The following is a 15928-nucleotide window of genomic DNA, read 5'->3' as shown; positions in this document are numbered from 1 at the left end:
CATTATATGAGACAGATTTTACAGATGGGAGGATTCTGTTATCAAGAAGAAAATAATATGAGTAAAGGTATGATGTACACTAGAGAAAAATGAATATTCTCTACCAGAAGGGTTAAAAAAATGCCAGGGGTCAGATATGGCAAAGTGTTCTTTATGAGACTGAATCAACTTAGCGGATTTCAAGGAGGTGCAATTTCGGGTAGAGGAGCGGTCCATGTTCGGTTCAAGCCAACACTTGAAATCTCCTGCAATAATAAGAAAATGTGAGTATATGTCTGGTAGAGTGGAGAACAGTGTTTTAAAAAAGTAGTCATCATCCCAATTAGGAACATAAAGATTACAAAAAGCATTTGCGTTTTGTGAATTTTGCCACTAACAATTATGTATCTCCCATTTGTGTCCGCAATAACATTAGAACAAACAAAGGGAACTGATTTGTGGAATATAATGGCTACTCCTCTGGATTTACTGGGAAATGAAGAATGATAGGTCTGGCCAATCCAGTTACTCTTTAGTCTGGAATGTTCAGAGATTTTAAGATGAGTCTCTTGTAAAAAAGACTATCTGGGCACCCAGGTGTTGAAGATGGTGCAGGACCTTGTTGTGCTTAATGGGATTATTTAAACCTCTGCAGTTCCAGCTGCAAAATTTTATCCCACCCTGCTGTGATAATTTAGGTAAAGCTATGGCAATGACATGAAAAGCAAGGACTGGAAAAAAAGTAATGTAAAGATAAGATACCAGTATTCAGTGTATATATTTCGCACATGTAGACCAAGCAGACCCACCACAAAACTGAGAAAAAACACAAAACAGAACATTCCCTTGTGGTAAACTAGCCACATTGCTCCCACCCACCCCAGCAGAAGTATCTCCCCAAACGAGACACATGCGTTAACCCGTGCGTTAAGGCATGTTAAACGCTCCATCGTAGCTATCACTATATATAAACAATAACGTGCTACCTGAGGGAGAAGGTGACGTGGTCAAACATGAACATGTATAGAATAAACAGAGTATCTATAGAAAAGAAATGAGGAACATAGCCGTAACTGACAGCTAACCCAGTCATCTTTTAACGCGCTGTGCAGCACTGCATTACTGGGAAATGTTGTCCAAGTCAATGTAAACAAATGAATGAGAGCACGCTTAACCAGCGGCATAAACTCACATAAGCTATGTCCCTTCAAACATCATCTGGGGTGACAACTTTCTTGAGGTGCTTGTTGACATAATCGTTTGCGTTGGCTGGGTCCTCGAACCAAAGTGTGTCTACGCTCGACAGTGTGATTCTGAGTGTTGCCAGTAATAGCAGTCCAAACTTGATGCCCGGGCATGAGTGGAGTAGCCGCTTACCATTTCCAAAGGCAGCCCTCTTCTTAGTGACCGTGGAAGTGTAGTCAGCAAAGATGGAAACCTTCATGCCTTGATAAAGGAGAGGGGAGAGTTGACCTGCTCGGCGAAGAATCTCATTTCGATGTGAAAGTAGTGAACTCTCACCACAAATGGTTGGGGTGAATCTCCCTTTTTAGGCTTGTCCCACAGCGTCCGATGGACACGGTCTAGCAGTGGCTTTTCATCCAGGTGAAGTAGATCTTTTAGAAGTTGGGCAATGAATTCAGTGGCACGGGGCCCCTCTGGTCCTTCTGGTAAACCTATAAGCTGGATATTGTTTCTCCTGGATCTCCCTTCGAGGTCCTCACATCGATCATCCAGATGCTTAACTTTAGCTGTTAGCTTGCTAACAGTAGCCTCCAGCTCCGTTATACGGCCACTCTGATCAGTAGCTGCTCGCTCAAGCTCTAGCATGATTAGCCTGTTGCTTTTTTTTGTAGTGGTTCTATCGACTCTTTCAGCTCTTTATGAACGGAGGTAAACTCGGAGTGGAGACTGCATAATAGCGATCCAGTTTTCCGAAGATATCAGCTTCAAGGGAGTCCATCATGGATTTCAGAAGTCTGGTGTTGAGAGCGTTGGCAACGTCAGCATTGGAGTCAACAACCTGTGGCATAGTCGTTTTAGGACAGGGCAAGGTTTTGCTGCGGCCTCCACTTGCTGCCTCCGGTTTTTGAAGACAGAAGACATTTTGGTCATATTGGTTGACAAAGGCCACCTATAGGACTTGTAAATATTTACTCTGTCTTCTAAAACTATAACTGACCAAGATATTGACAGAAGTTTTTAAAAGTACGTCACATTCCCAGGAGCAGCGGAAACACGCGTCCTACATCCCTGCGCACCCTAGCGGTCTCCTGGATCCAGGAATTTTTTAAAGGATTCTGTACTATTGGGAGATAGGGCTAATGGCGGAGGTCTGTGCTGTTACCACTTCACACCAGGAGATGACAGACATAAGTAACTTCAATCCCAGCAGCAGTTTTTGGGTGTGTTTCTATCAAGCGGCAACCTCCGGCCCTAAAAAATGAAGCCAATGCGGAAGTGCAAAAAATTGCTATACCGCGAGTGTCCACTTGAGGCTGGCTGCAGGAACATCGGAAGTCCCGTCTGCACACATGTTAAACAGACACTAGAAATGAACTGGTTTACAGCCTGGTTCAAAACACCAACGTGTCTCATTAGCTAGTGTCTTATTGTGCTCTCACTGTACAGGGGGTGAATTTTTTTGTACCATGATAGTTCGGATTATATTTAGGATGATAGCTGATTGGCGCGTCTCATTTGATTGGCAGATAGCTCGGCAGGCAGAGGCTCCGTTTCTGTCAACCAGAATGCTAGCTAGCAGGCTGACAGGAAGTCGTGCTTAGTGGGTAAGCCATTAGGTTGATCCAAAGTTCGGCTGAGACCACGATCTCAATATGGAAGCCTCCACGGATTGGCTTCAAGAGCCTTTTGAGTCCGCCTATTGTAAGTAGACGACTGACGTCACACGGGGTTTGTCCAATTCTTTTTATAGTCTATGGTTTCTATTCAAAGTTTTGGAGTTTATAGAGTTTGAAAGACAAATGCCTGGTCGAGGAGACGAGTTGGAGTGTAACAGAGAGGAAGACAGCGAATTGTAGCAAGAATACCCACAATGCTGGGAGGAATAGAGGAATATTCACCCTCTGCCATGACTTCAAGTGGTCCGGTGAGACCATGGGTGAGACTGTCAGTGCATCTGTTGGCACCTGTAGCGAAGCCAATGCTTTGTCTTACCGTGTTTCCATCCCACCGGGGAGGGAGTAATCGATAAATGCTGTGGTGGGGGCAGGAATTTTTTAAAGGATTCTTCACTATTTGGAAATAGGGCTAATGGCAGAGATCTGCGCTCTACGAGTGCTCTTCTAGTTTTCTTATGTTTCTGACATCGATTTGTCACTGAATGGAGAATTAGATTGTAAGTGAACATCCACAGGTAGTTACTGATTATGGTCACTAGGTGGCAGCATGGAGTTGCAACATGGTCATCATGGTCATTTCTCTTCCTGTTGACAACCACGCGTGACAACCTGGACATTTACTGCAATGCCTGCACTGTTTTCTGTGCTTAAGAGAGGGTAAAACGTGACTACGGACAGGTGAACATGGCGTTTTAGTGTGGGTTGCTTACCAGACCGGAGAATTTTAACTCAAAAACAGCTCAAATCGGGCAGCAATTTGTCAGGAACGGACTGGAAAGTATTTGTCAAAACGGATGTCTTTAGATCGGGCAACAAGACAGAGAAGCAAAGCAACTAAAACAAAGAATACAGACATGAGTGCAACGAGGACGCACCTGTCTGATACAGACACTGACGAGGAGGCTCCTGCGTGGGCGAAATGTTTGACAAACGCTTTTCAAAGCCATCAAGCCTCCATGAATACTAAACTTGAAGAGATCAACTCTGCAATCAAAACCCTCTCCAAAGATTTTAATGCAGTGAAGCACAGAGTCACCAATGCGGAGCAACGTATAAGTGCTTTGGAGGATGATTTTGGAAAAGAGAACACGTTGGTTAAAGAACTATCCAAAAAAGTTTCATCACTGTGCCAGGTTGTTGACGACCTAGAATCACGCAGTAGGAGGAACAACATCAGAATAATAGGCCTGAAAGAAGGAATTGAGGCGGATGATCTGAGTGGGCTGCTGGGCCGTGTGTTTCAACATGTACTGGGTGAGAATGAGCCGGCACCTGAAGTGGACCGGGCCCACCGTGCTCTCCGGCCTCGTCCGGATCTGGGGGATCCACCTCGCAACATAATTGTGCGCCTGTTGAGATGGGGTGACAAGCAGAAGATCCTGGCTGCAGTGAGGAAGGGGAAATCCCTTTCCTGGCAAGGTCAACCTTTTTTTATTCGACAAGATCTATCGTCAGAGGTGCGGCAACGCGCTGAATATAATGACTTGATCAAAGACTTAAAAAGGAGGAGAATAAGGGTTGGAGTATTGCATCCTGCCCAGCTGGTAGTTACTATTGATGGAGAAAAGATTATTTACAACAACCCTGAGCTGGCACGGAAGGAGCTGCAGAAGCGGCTGCAGGGAGAGACCCCTCCCGGTACCAGCACACCCGAGGCTGGCCCGGGGTGACTTTGTACAGTGAGTTCATGATGAGAACGGAGATCCTTTTGGCCCTCCTTTTTCCGTTTCTTAGTTTCAAAATGAGTTTATAATATAGACTACTGTGACTTTGTTCAATTACAGATATTTTAGGTTGATCTATGGTCAGCATATACGCTGCAAATAATTTATTAGGGGACGGTTTTTTTTTCTTTCGTTTTGTTTGTTTGTTTATTAGTCAAGAAAACTTATACGAAACTAAGAAGCAACTAAATGTGCATAGATCCTCTTTCAGTATTTAGCTGTTTGGAATTTAAGTTTGTAGTAGTGATTTCCCCTTTACGCATAGGCTGTTTACTTTTTTTGTGTGTCCCCCCGTGATTTAAATCCTACTAATCGAAATGGTTATAATATGGTTATCAATCATACTGCGCCTACATCCGACTATCACGGACTGAAGATGATATGGACTTTCATCTTATTGTTAATTATGTTCAATCTGCCTACTGTGGGTTATTCTTGTTGTCTGTGTGTTATTTGGTATGTGCTGTGTGTCTTTGTATGTCTTCCCTTTCCCTCCTGTAGTGCATGCGCCTTCGCTACTTCCAAAGGGGGAAAAAGAGCCTATGTAGGTTTTATTTCTCTTATCCAATATTCTTAATGGCCATGAATAAAATTAAAGTAATCTCTTGGAATATAAATGGAATCCAAAATCCAGTGAAAAGATTTAAAGTCCTATCTCACTTAAAATCTCTTGATTGTGACATAGCACTGTTACAAGAAACACATCTTTCCAAACAAGAGTCTTTAAAGTTAAAACAACGCTGGGTGGGACAAATTTTCTTCTCTCCAGGTACAAGTGCCTCGAAAGGGGTTTGCATTCTCATTTCTAAGAAAGTACTGTTCACTGTCTTGGATGTGATCACAGATAAAGAAGGAAGATGGGTAATAGTCTCAGGAGAACTGGAGAAGAGTAAAATTATTTTGATGAATTTATATGCTCCAAATCTGGCACAGGCCAGTTTCTTGTCCTCAATAAATATCTTGCTAACTCAGTTTAAAAATGTACCACTATTAGTGGGAGGGGATTTTAACTTGGTAAGCAATGCATCAATGGACCGCTCAAGTCCACCCCTACCAGCTGATAAATCTCTCTCTCAAGCCTTTAAAGAGCTACTAGAGACACAGTCAATTATTGATGTGTGGCGCTTATTTAATACAAAATCAAGAGAATATACATTCTATTCAAAGAATCATAATTCCTATTCTCGAATAGACTATCTCCTTTTATCAAATTCCTTAATTGCAAATGTTTCAGACTCTACAATTCATAGTCTCCTCATCTCAGATCATGCCCCAATCTCAATAACTTTTTGTCCCACCAATGAAAGGAAATCAAAGCCTAAACACTGGAGTTTTAACAACTCATTGTTAAAAGATGATACTTTTGTCACATTGATTACAAAGAATATCAAAGAATTTATTGAAATAAATATGAACCCAGTAACTCCCATTTCAACAGTCTGGGAGGCATTTAAAGCAACCTGTCGGGGCTGGATTATCAGTTATGCATCATATAAAAACAAGGACAAGATGAGGAGGAAAACTGAAATGCTATCAGAGCCTAAAGATCTTGAGTTGAAACATATGAGAGAACCATTGAACAATTCTTTTAAACGGGAATTACTTTTGACAAGGGCAGAGGCACAAGCAATGTTACATGAGGAGTCTGCTTTTTCTTTATATAAATTGAGAAGGTCACATTATGAAGATGGAGAAAAGGCAGGGAAGATGCTTGCTTATCAATTAAAAAAACTTGAACAAAAACACTCCATTATTTCTTTAAGGGACAGTACTGGTATGATTACTAGAGATCAGGGAGTTATTAATGATACCTTTAGAAGTTATTTTTCATCCTTGTATAAATCTGAATATAAGGCCAAACAACAAGATTTAAACAATTTCTTTTATAAATTAATTTTACCAAAGTTGAAGGAAGAAAATAAAGGAAAACTGGAGGCACCTATCTCTGAGGAAGAAATTCACAACACAATTAAATCTCTATCAAACAGTAAAGCGCCTGGTAATGATGGTTACACTGCAGAATTCTATAAGTGTTTTTCAAAAGAACTCATGCCTATGCTTTTTTGCTTGTTTAATCATGCTGTGGAGGAACAGATTATGCTACCAACAATGCGGACAGCCATCATATCATTGCTACCAAAACCAGGGAAAGACCACTTAGATGTGGAAAACTATAGGCCAATAAGTTTGCTTAATAATGATTATAAAATTTTTGCAAAAATGTTAGCAAAGCGGCTGGAAGAAGTTGTTACAAATTTAATTCATATTGATCAAGTTGGCTTTATCCGTGGGCGGCTTCTATCCGACAATATGCGAAGGCTCCTGCAAACCATGCAGATGGCTAGCTCTCTTCAGCATCCAGTGGTAGCAATTTCACTGGATGCTGAGAAAGCTTTTGATCGAATTGAGTGGTCGTACCTGTTCGAGACTCTTTCCAGATATGGTTTCGGTCCAAGGTGTTTACAGTGGATCAGAGCACTATATCAGGAACCTGTCTCAGCAATAAAGAGCAATGGCATGATTTCAGCTCCCTTTCAACTTTGGCGTTCTAATAGACAAGGTTGTCCCCTATCTCCTTTTCTTTTTATTTTAGCCTTAGAACCGTTGGCATGTGCTATCCGACAAGATAAAGAAATTACAGGCATTTTGATTGGTGGCCATGATTTCAAATTAAATATGTATGCGGATGACATTTTGTTGACTTTGTCAAAACCTTCATACTCTATACCAAGAGTTTTAGAAATAATTAACTCATTTGGTAGCCTATCAGGCTACAAAATAAATTGGACTAAAAGTGAAGCCATACCTTTGAACATGCTTACACATTTTACAGATCTTGGATCTGCTCCCTTTGTCTGGAGAGCAGAAGGCATGAAATATTTGGGAATAAAAATTAGATCACCTATCAATGAAATATGGGACTTAAATGCTAAACCTCTATTGATTAACATAAAGGAAGACCTTAAAAGATGGTCTGCTCTGCCCCTGCCCTTATGGGGTAGGGCTGAAGTGTTAAAGATGCATGTACTTCCAAGATTGAATTTTTTTGTGTCCTCTATTCCTATGTTTATTCAGAAATCTTGGTTTGATAATGTCAACAGAATGTTCTCCTCTTTTCTATGGAATAACAAGAAGCCTAGAATTAATCAGAAAAAATTATCCCTACCAAGAGACAAAGGGGGTCTTGGAATCCCTGATGTTTATTTGTATTATCTTGCATTTAATGCCAGGTATTCACTTACTTGGGGCTATAAAAAGAGTAGAGACAAAGGAAGTTGGGACTGGCTGGAAGAACATCTTGTAAAGGAGAAGAACAAATTTGTGTCATTATCTTCACTTTGGTACACCCCTGCTCCACCTAAAAAACTGGACAATTGTGTTATTAAGTTCTCATGTGACATAAGCAGAGAAATTCATAAAAGAATGAACATTACAAGTTCAGCTCTTCCATCCTCCCCAATATGGTATAACAATGCATTTAAAGCTGCAGGGAGTCCTCTGGCTAATATGGTATGGTGCAATCACAATATCACAGAAATTTATCAAATCATAGAGAACAGAGAGATTCTGCCCTTTGAGGAACTTAGAAGAAGATATAACTTGAATACAAATAGTTTTTTACAGTACTCCCAGTTAAAGTCAATTGTTTCCAAATTTCCCAAAGAGTATTTTGATTTTAATTATGACATTGATAAAAAATTCAGATTTTTATCATTAAACAGAGGAGCAGTCTCAGGTTTATATAAGCTGCTGCTTCATTCTTCCCTAAACCCGAACTCAAAGACAGAGTCACAATGGGAACTTGATTTAGGGGTCAAATTTACTTCTGCAGAGTGGGAAAACATTTGGCGTGACATTAAAACAATCTCAAAGTCAGTCCGAGGTAGAGTAATACAGCTGAAAATTCTTCATAGAGCTTATATTACTCCCTCTAGACTTAAAAGAATAGATCCAAGTGTTTCAAGTCTTTGTTGGCATAATTGTGGACAAGTGGGAAATTTGATCCATTTGTTATGGCTCTGCCCTGCACTCAAGTTATTTTGGACAGAAGTCTGTAAGTTAATTTCAGTGATCATTAATGTAAATATTGCTCCATGTCCATCTGTGTGCCTGTTGGATCATAGAGCTGTACAATTAAAAACAAGACAAGAAAGGAAGACAGTTGATTTAGCCTTCTTGGCTGCAAAAAGAATGATTTTGTCAAACTGGAAAATTCATAAACCAAAATGCTTCTCTATAGAAACATGGATATTTGAGTTTTTTAATCTTCTAGGCATGGAGCGAATAACAGATACACTAACTGACACTATGTTTAGCTCTGAAACCATTTGGAAGCAGGTGTGGGGGCACATATCATCATCGCAAATATTGATTTAATTTAATCTAATCTGATCTGATTGACTCTTAAATCTGGTTAATATGAGAAATGCTGTGCTTGTATTTGTCTTGTTTTTGAAAACGGATCTACCCCTGTATAGGACATTTTGAACCTTTTGACAATGAACTGAACATTTATTTAAGTATGAGCATGCACTGATCTCCCTTATATGTTGTGTTGTTGTGAATATGTTAGTGTTGTTTGTTTGTATATGTCAGGGCTTGTACCTGTGTGTATTGTCATAAATAAATATTAAAAATATTAATATTAAAAAAAAAAAAAAAAAAAGAGAGGGTAAAACGATGAGTAAACATAGACATCTTTTTAGATATCACAGTAACAAAACGTTTTCTGTCAATATTCTAACAAGATGGTGTGTTTTAGGCTATACTAAAATTGATGTTTTTGGATTGTCTGCGCCATCCACAAGTACTGTGTTTGCATTTGCAAGGTAATGTTAGCTAGCTTAAACAGCATATGTGAATTTGTAATACGTAAAAGAGTGTTAAAATTATTTTGTTTGTATTTCAAAGGTAAAGACTGAATAAGAGACTGTAATGTCCAGGGAGTCTCATACTAAGTTTTAAGAATCGTGTTGAGATGCAAGTGTACTTTTGTACATATTTAGTGCACATTTTCAAACATTTTGTGAGTAATTCATTGTTGAATTTGTAGTTAACAGATTTTAATCTGTTTATATTGATAGCCTGAGCCCACTGCTGTATTTTCTTGGATTTGTTTTATTTTATTTCATTTCTCAAGAAAACACCAACTATTGTGAGTGAGGCTAAACCCAGGCTCACTAATACTGTAGAGCCTTTTAAGGGGTGAATTACGAGAATTCACATTGTTATGCACTCTGAAAAGATTGACTTTGAGTTGTCAGAAATAAAATCCCAGTTACAAGAACCCCGTAGTTATTGTGTCCTGTGTGGCAAGCTAATTCCACAGGTTAACTGTATTGGCAGTCTTTTAGTTTTCTCTCTGATAATCTGATAATCTGGTAAAGTACGCAGTGTGAGCCACGTTTGTCAGTAGGGACTTCTATTATGATTGCCTGTTTGATTTCAAGTAATTCATTGCAACAAAGCCACTCTAGAGCCCTGCACTGGAGCCCTAGGCCCGAGGGGCCTGACAGCCCGAGGGCCGGGCTTTGGGCCAATGATCATATCATTACCTCAGACACGGGCCGGGCTTGGGTTCTTTTGTTTCAAACCTGCCAATTAGAGCAATGTGTCGTGTTTGTGTTTAACCAATTTAAATGGCAACACTTGAACGCAGCAGCCGCTCTGACCCCTCCCTTCCCGCTCTACGTGTCCCAGCCAGCGGTAGCAGCAGCGAGTGTGCTTTCAGCGCAGCTGGAAGAGTGATGGAAGAAAGGAGGACTGGACTTGCCTCTGTAACTGTGGATGCTATTCTTTTGCTGCATGATGCCAAGTAAACAGACTGTTCTTCTTGTGGTGTTTAAAGAACAGAGTTTGCCATGTTAAGCAGCTCACTGTTGTTGAATTGGATGTCGCCATGTTCAGAATTGATTAATAGTTCTACTATAGAATAGAATAGAAGTGTTTATTTGTTAATAGGCCTACAATTGCTGCAATATGCAGGTCAGCTGTTAGAGTGCGCTGCTGCATTGCGCGTGCGTGCAAAAAAAAAAAAAAAGTCGGGCTTGATACGGGTTCGGGCCTGATAATTCTGAAAATCTGTCAGACCGGGCCGGGCTAGGGCTCCACCCCCTCGGGCCTGGGCCGGACTCAGGCCCAGATAATAGGCCAGTGCAGGGCACGAAGCCACTCAGAAAGAGGAACACATGGAAGTGATCCAGCATGGAAAATTAATGACTGTAAACAGAATAGGATTTGACAAAATTTTACATGCCCAGAGGGAGTTCTAAATATTTTGGCTTCATTCCTAGGCAGCTGTTGCACCGTCCATCTTTGAAAATGAAGTGTGTCTGGTGATATGAAATATCAGCAGGCATCTTCTTCCTCTTTATTTACTAATCCAATGTTTTCTAGATCTTAAAAAAGCCTCAAATACATACCTCTCCCAGAAGAGGGCATTGAGCCTAGGACAGCATTACTTGTGCCTATCTCTAGGCATACACCGTCATACATGGTGATAGTTTCGCAGTCTGTTGGGATGGTTGGTCCGCAAACCTGCAAAAAGAAGCATGGTTAAAAAAAAATGCAAAGTTTACTGTTGTCTGACATAAAATCCCATCAACATGTAAGTATGTGACCTCAGTTCTAGACAAAAAATAACTCTTTGCAGATCTATGCTCTGAATCAAACACACTGTCAGTGCAGTTTTTCCAGCTCACCAGTGTGTTTTGTGTGGCAGGATCACTTGTCATCGTCAAGCCAAGGGACATGTTGACAGCAAAGTCTGGTGCTGCATCAAAAAAAAAAAAAAAAAAAACATTAAAATACTCTAATGATACTTCCTGATCAAAACAGAACCTCACTCTCAGTAACTTCTGCTTACTGCGGTTATACCAACACATATTTCTCTGTGTGTAGAGGTGTTACATGGAGCTATTATTGTTGCAAAAGTATTTGCAAATGCATACAAAGATCTGCGCACAAATAGAAAATCACTCTACAGTCCTGTGAGCAAAGGAATCCCAACATAAAAACGTAAAAGCTAAAGTTTTGCTGTGGCTACCAGAAAAACTCTGAAATTAAAGACCTCAGAGTCACCTGGCTCTGCCCAATGTGGTGCTGATCCTGCACCTGCAGAACAAACGGCGACAGCGTGATGACTCTTTGTCCACTCTGTCATCTACTCCCGCCCGCGCATGCGCGGATTTTGGCCTGATACTGATTCACTGAAAGCAGTGTTCATCCAGCTGATCAAGTGGCTGACTGGCAGTATCACGAACTTTCATTCACGTAGTTGTTGTTTCAAATTTTGCAATATAATATATTACAATATAAATTCTATACATTTATTTCTTGTTACCTGTGTGTTTTTTTTGCTGATAACTTTTATGCACCGATCATGAATTTAATCACTCAGGCCAGGAAATATACGCAGTGTTTGTTACACTGGAAAGTCTCTGAGGTCTTTAATTTCAGAATTTTTCTGGTAGCCACAGCAGAACTTTAGCTTTTACATTTTTATGTTGGGATTCCTTTGCTCACAGGACTGCAGAGGGATTTTCTATTTTAAGGGCAGCTGACGGAACTATCAGCGCGATGTCAGAGCAAATGATCAAAATATTAAAATGACTGTTTAGTGCGAACTGTAATGGACTGAAATGAGTAATTCATTAGACCGATCGTTTTGATCACACATTATAGCAAATTTTCAAGTCCTTTATGTTTCCTGGCCAGGTAATAAGAAATAAATATATTTAGGATATTGCAAGATTCGAACCCATGAGTAGGTGAAAGAAAGTCTGCAATGTTGCCACTCAGCCACCTGTCAACATTGGTGGGTGCCGTTCAGCTCCGTGCATGGCCGTCAATCTTTCTCTTCCTGTTATTTATATAAATATAAATGTTACAGACCACTCCATCGATCTTATTGCTAACATCACCCAGCGTCATAATGTGGATTTCTGTTAAATACAACACATAAAACCCTGTCTTGTAGAGATGGCAATTCAACCACCGCTCTGACACGATTTTGAAAATAAGGAACTCATTATTTTATTTACTCTTTCAATCAAAATATGAATAATAACAATAACAGTACAATACGATAACATTTCTCCTTCCACGCTGACGTTATATAGAGCTCTTACTAAGTCTTAACTGCTGCCTCCTGTGTGATTCCGATGTGATGAGAAAGACAGCCCCAAACAGACCCAGACCCAGCCTTCACGCTTACAGATCTAAGTACACGCTTACGGATCTGAGTACGAATCGTGGGCGGTACAAGTGTTGCAAAAGTCATGTGTGTGACAGCCAATTGAGAAGCAGATTCTGAACCAAAATTAACCAAAGTCCACAAATACAAATTGGTCTTCATATCTGCAGAGTAGTGCACACATTTGTGGATCTTTGTACAAATTTGCAAAACTTTGCACACATTTGCAAATCTTTACACAGATTTGCAGATCTGTACACGCATTTGTAGATTTGTGTACGCATTTGAAGATCTATACATGCATTTGTGGATTTGTGCACACATTTACAGATCTGTACACGCATTTGTGGATTTGTGCACGCATTTACAGATCTGTACACGCATTTGTGGATTTGTGCGCAGATCTTTGTATGCATTTGCAAATACTTTTGCAACAATAATAGCTCCACAGTGTTAGATGTAATTTTCAGGCCCCAAGTAAAGACCAATGTGAGGCCCTTCCCCATTTGGCTAAAAGCAATTATACTGAGTGAACACAATATTTAAAGACATCTTTTTTCAGACTAAAGCCTTGACCCCATGTTGGTAGACAGAATGTAACTCTATAAGTGCAACCTGACATTACAACTGACTTCAACATTGTGGGAAGGTGCACTGAGGAGTGTCTACCATCACTTTTGTAACTGCTTGCTCAATTTAGAGTTAAAAAAAAAAAAGCAAAAACAATCATATTGAAAAAAAATTATTTTGGATTTTAATTTTATTGAGCCCAAAGACATACAAAAATGAAAGGAACTTTGATAAAAACCCTCTCTTCTATTTTCAGTCTCGCCTGTTTCTTAAGTGGCTACCTACTTCTTAATGGTAGTGGATTGCAGTCAGTGGTGGTGCACTTAAATATCTGCCCCCTTTCTTCAGACTGAAGCTGCTCGAGGGGAGCGCTGACCAGCAGGCTGTGGAAAAAAGCAGAGGAAACGTGAAAGACTCTGGTGAGAAAAGTTAACCTTAGTAAATCCCAGTACCATCAGTGTACATGGAAGTGCTTTAGTGCTCTCTTCAGTTTGACATGTACCACAGAAATGATGGTCAAAATGTTACAATATGGAAAGAACTTGTACCTAAAACCAATCTGAAAAATGTTTATGACTTACTCTCTGTTTCTCTGCACTATCTGGTATCCAAAACCTGCAGCATCTTTCTCCAGGGTCTTCCAGGCCACAGGATTGATATTAAAACAGAGTGCACCTATTACCTCTGAGGGAAAAAGCATTTTGTTTTGAAAAATAATAATGTGTACTGATTTTAAATGGACATTTTAACACCTTCATAACAATTCTTACTATATATCTGTGGTTTTTGTTCATTGAAAAGATTATTTATGGATGGTGTCTGCCATCGTCTTTCTTGATAATGCCACAAGGCAGAGCCAAAGTCAGAAATGGTCTCACTCTGACTCTATGTCTTTGTTCTGAGCCGTAAAACAAAATGTAAGCATAAGAAGCGAGTAGTGACAGCATCGTGTAGGAGGCCTTTTTTCTATTTTTACGATCACACAGGATTTCCTGGTGTTAGAAGATACTCGTGCAAATCTAAACGCTCTTTTTCCCTTTTTTGGTCACAACATAAAACTATCTAAAAATGGATGAGATGTGTGCAACATGACAAACAACCTCATATCAATAAGTAGAAGCTGGAAGAGATTGATTGACTGATTGATTAAATGTATTTTTAAGGCAGTATGAACTTCCTGTAATAGATTCTTCACTCAGATCAACTTAAATGGACATGAATAAACGCTGGCACAAATGTGTGGTTGGTAAAAGCACCAGATTGACATCATCTTTCATGTCGTAGTTTTCCACAGAATGAATAGTCACTCTGAGTCGACTGGAACTCCAACAGCTTCTCCTTTTTCTGTACAGCTGTTTGGCTTCTGCTGCTTTAAGTATCAGGAATACAGTGAGAAGAAATCATTACAACACAATTTTTTGATTATTTCTAATTCTTGAAACATTCTTGTCTCATGTAAACATTTTGCTTCCCTATGCCTTTCCAGTCAGTACTAAAATACATGACTACAGACTTTGTTAAAAATGTCTACACTGTGTAAACTGTGTCTCTTTATCACACCAGACTTTTCTTGTACAGCTAAAATACAAAGAAGGATGGAGACATGTCTTTAAAGTTTGTCCGGCAAGATCCAAGTCATAGCGCATGTATAAAGACTTCGGCTGGTCTGCACACCTCCACTCCTCCCTGACAACTCTTCAGTACCCTGCAGAAATCAACTCTTATGTTGTGTTTTATTCCAGCTGTTGTAACTGCCCCCATGTGGATATCTCTACTGTAAATGTTTGTTGCAGTCTTCCTCTTTTTAATAGGTCATAAACTGTGTAGCTGTTTTTTTTCCTTTTAAACTACTCAGGCTGGATCTGTTGGACAAAATCCTACAAAACTAGTTTTAAAAGTTAAAATTCTCTGGCACTTTGTTATCCCATTAATAATGTAATTTTTCACCATTAAGGTAATGGGTTATTCCAGTAAAGCTAGTTTTAGGGTTCAAATATGAATGGTCACAAGTGGATAAAAATAAAAAATAAAATCATTATTTTGCATTGAGTTTATTAAAGTTAAAACAACCTATACAGGTTTTAATTCAATCCAAATTATTCAAGTTAAAATGAAGGACGCTATTTTTACGTTTACAGCCAAAGAGACATTAAAGTACATAATCAGTAGGAGTAAAATTGTCTTACCTGTCAGGAAAACTGTAGTTGTCATCATCCATGCCATTGTAACATTCCCATGAGAAAATCTAACACTGTGATTCTGTTATTAATGCTTATCTTATATTTATTTCTCCTTGTCAAGACAGGAGATGTCAAAAGCAAAATGCAGAAAACAAAAGGTGTTACAGAGTTAAGTCAGCCCATTAGAGAAACTTTTGGTAGGAGGGGTTTCAGTGTTGACAAATTCTTTCTTTTCTTTGCAGAGCTGTCTGGATGTGGTCACTCAGTTGCATGGCGCACAGAGTGTGTTTAATTTTATAACCCAAACTCAAGCAAAGACATAACATCCTCCACTATTTATAATTTGTTCATTTACATATTTCTAAGCTTGTTTCACAGCAGTCCATTAAACATAATGCTTAAAAAAGTCATTATAAATAA

The 15928-nt window shown here is 39.5% G+C and overlaps 1 protein-coding gene across 2 annotated transcripts in view; it reads right to left on the bottom strand.

Moving 5' to 3' along the window:
- Nucleotides 1–15671, bottom strand: part of LOC121528859 (integrin alpha-M-like) — a 46175-nt gene extending 30504 nt beyond the window's left edge. Inside the window, exons 1-5 of one of the 2 annotated variants that reach the window (XM_041816497.1) lie at nt 15515–15671; nt 13910–14012; nt 13614–13711; nt 11266–11336; nt 10987–11101 (exon numbers count right to left, since the gene is read on the bottom strand). In XM_041816497.1, the coding sequence (XP_041672431.1) occupies nt 10987–11101; nt 11266–11336; nt 13614–13711; nt 13910–14012; nt 15515–15551 (424 nt within the window). In that variant the 5' untranslated portion in view covers nt 15552–15671. Of the gene's footprint in view, nt 1–10986; nt 11102–11265; nt 11337–13613; nt 13712–13909; nt 14698–15514 lie in introns of both variants that reach the window. The other variant, XM_041816498.1, reaches the window with a different exon arrangement.
- Nucleotides 15672–15928: the final 257 nt, after the last annotated feature.

The sequence above is a fragment of the Cheilinus undulatus genome, linkage group 20 (genome assembly GCF_018320785.1).
Source record: "Cheilinus undulatus linkage group 20, ASM1832078v1, whole genome shotgun sequence".
Taxonomy (NCBI): domain Eukaryota; kingdom Metazoa; phylum Chordata; class Actinopteri; order Labriformes; family Labridae; genus Cheilinus; species Cheilinus undulatus.
The sequence above is the reverse complement of the archived record's forward strand: the minus strand, read 5'-3'. Positions and strand labels throughout refer to the sequence as shown.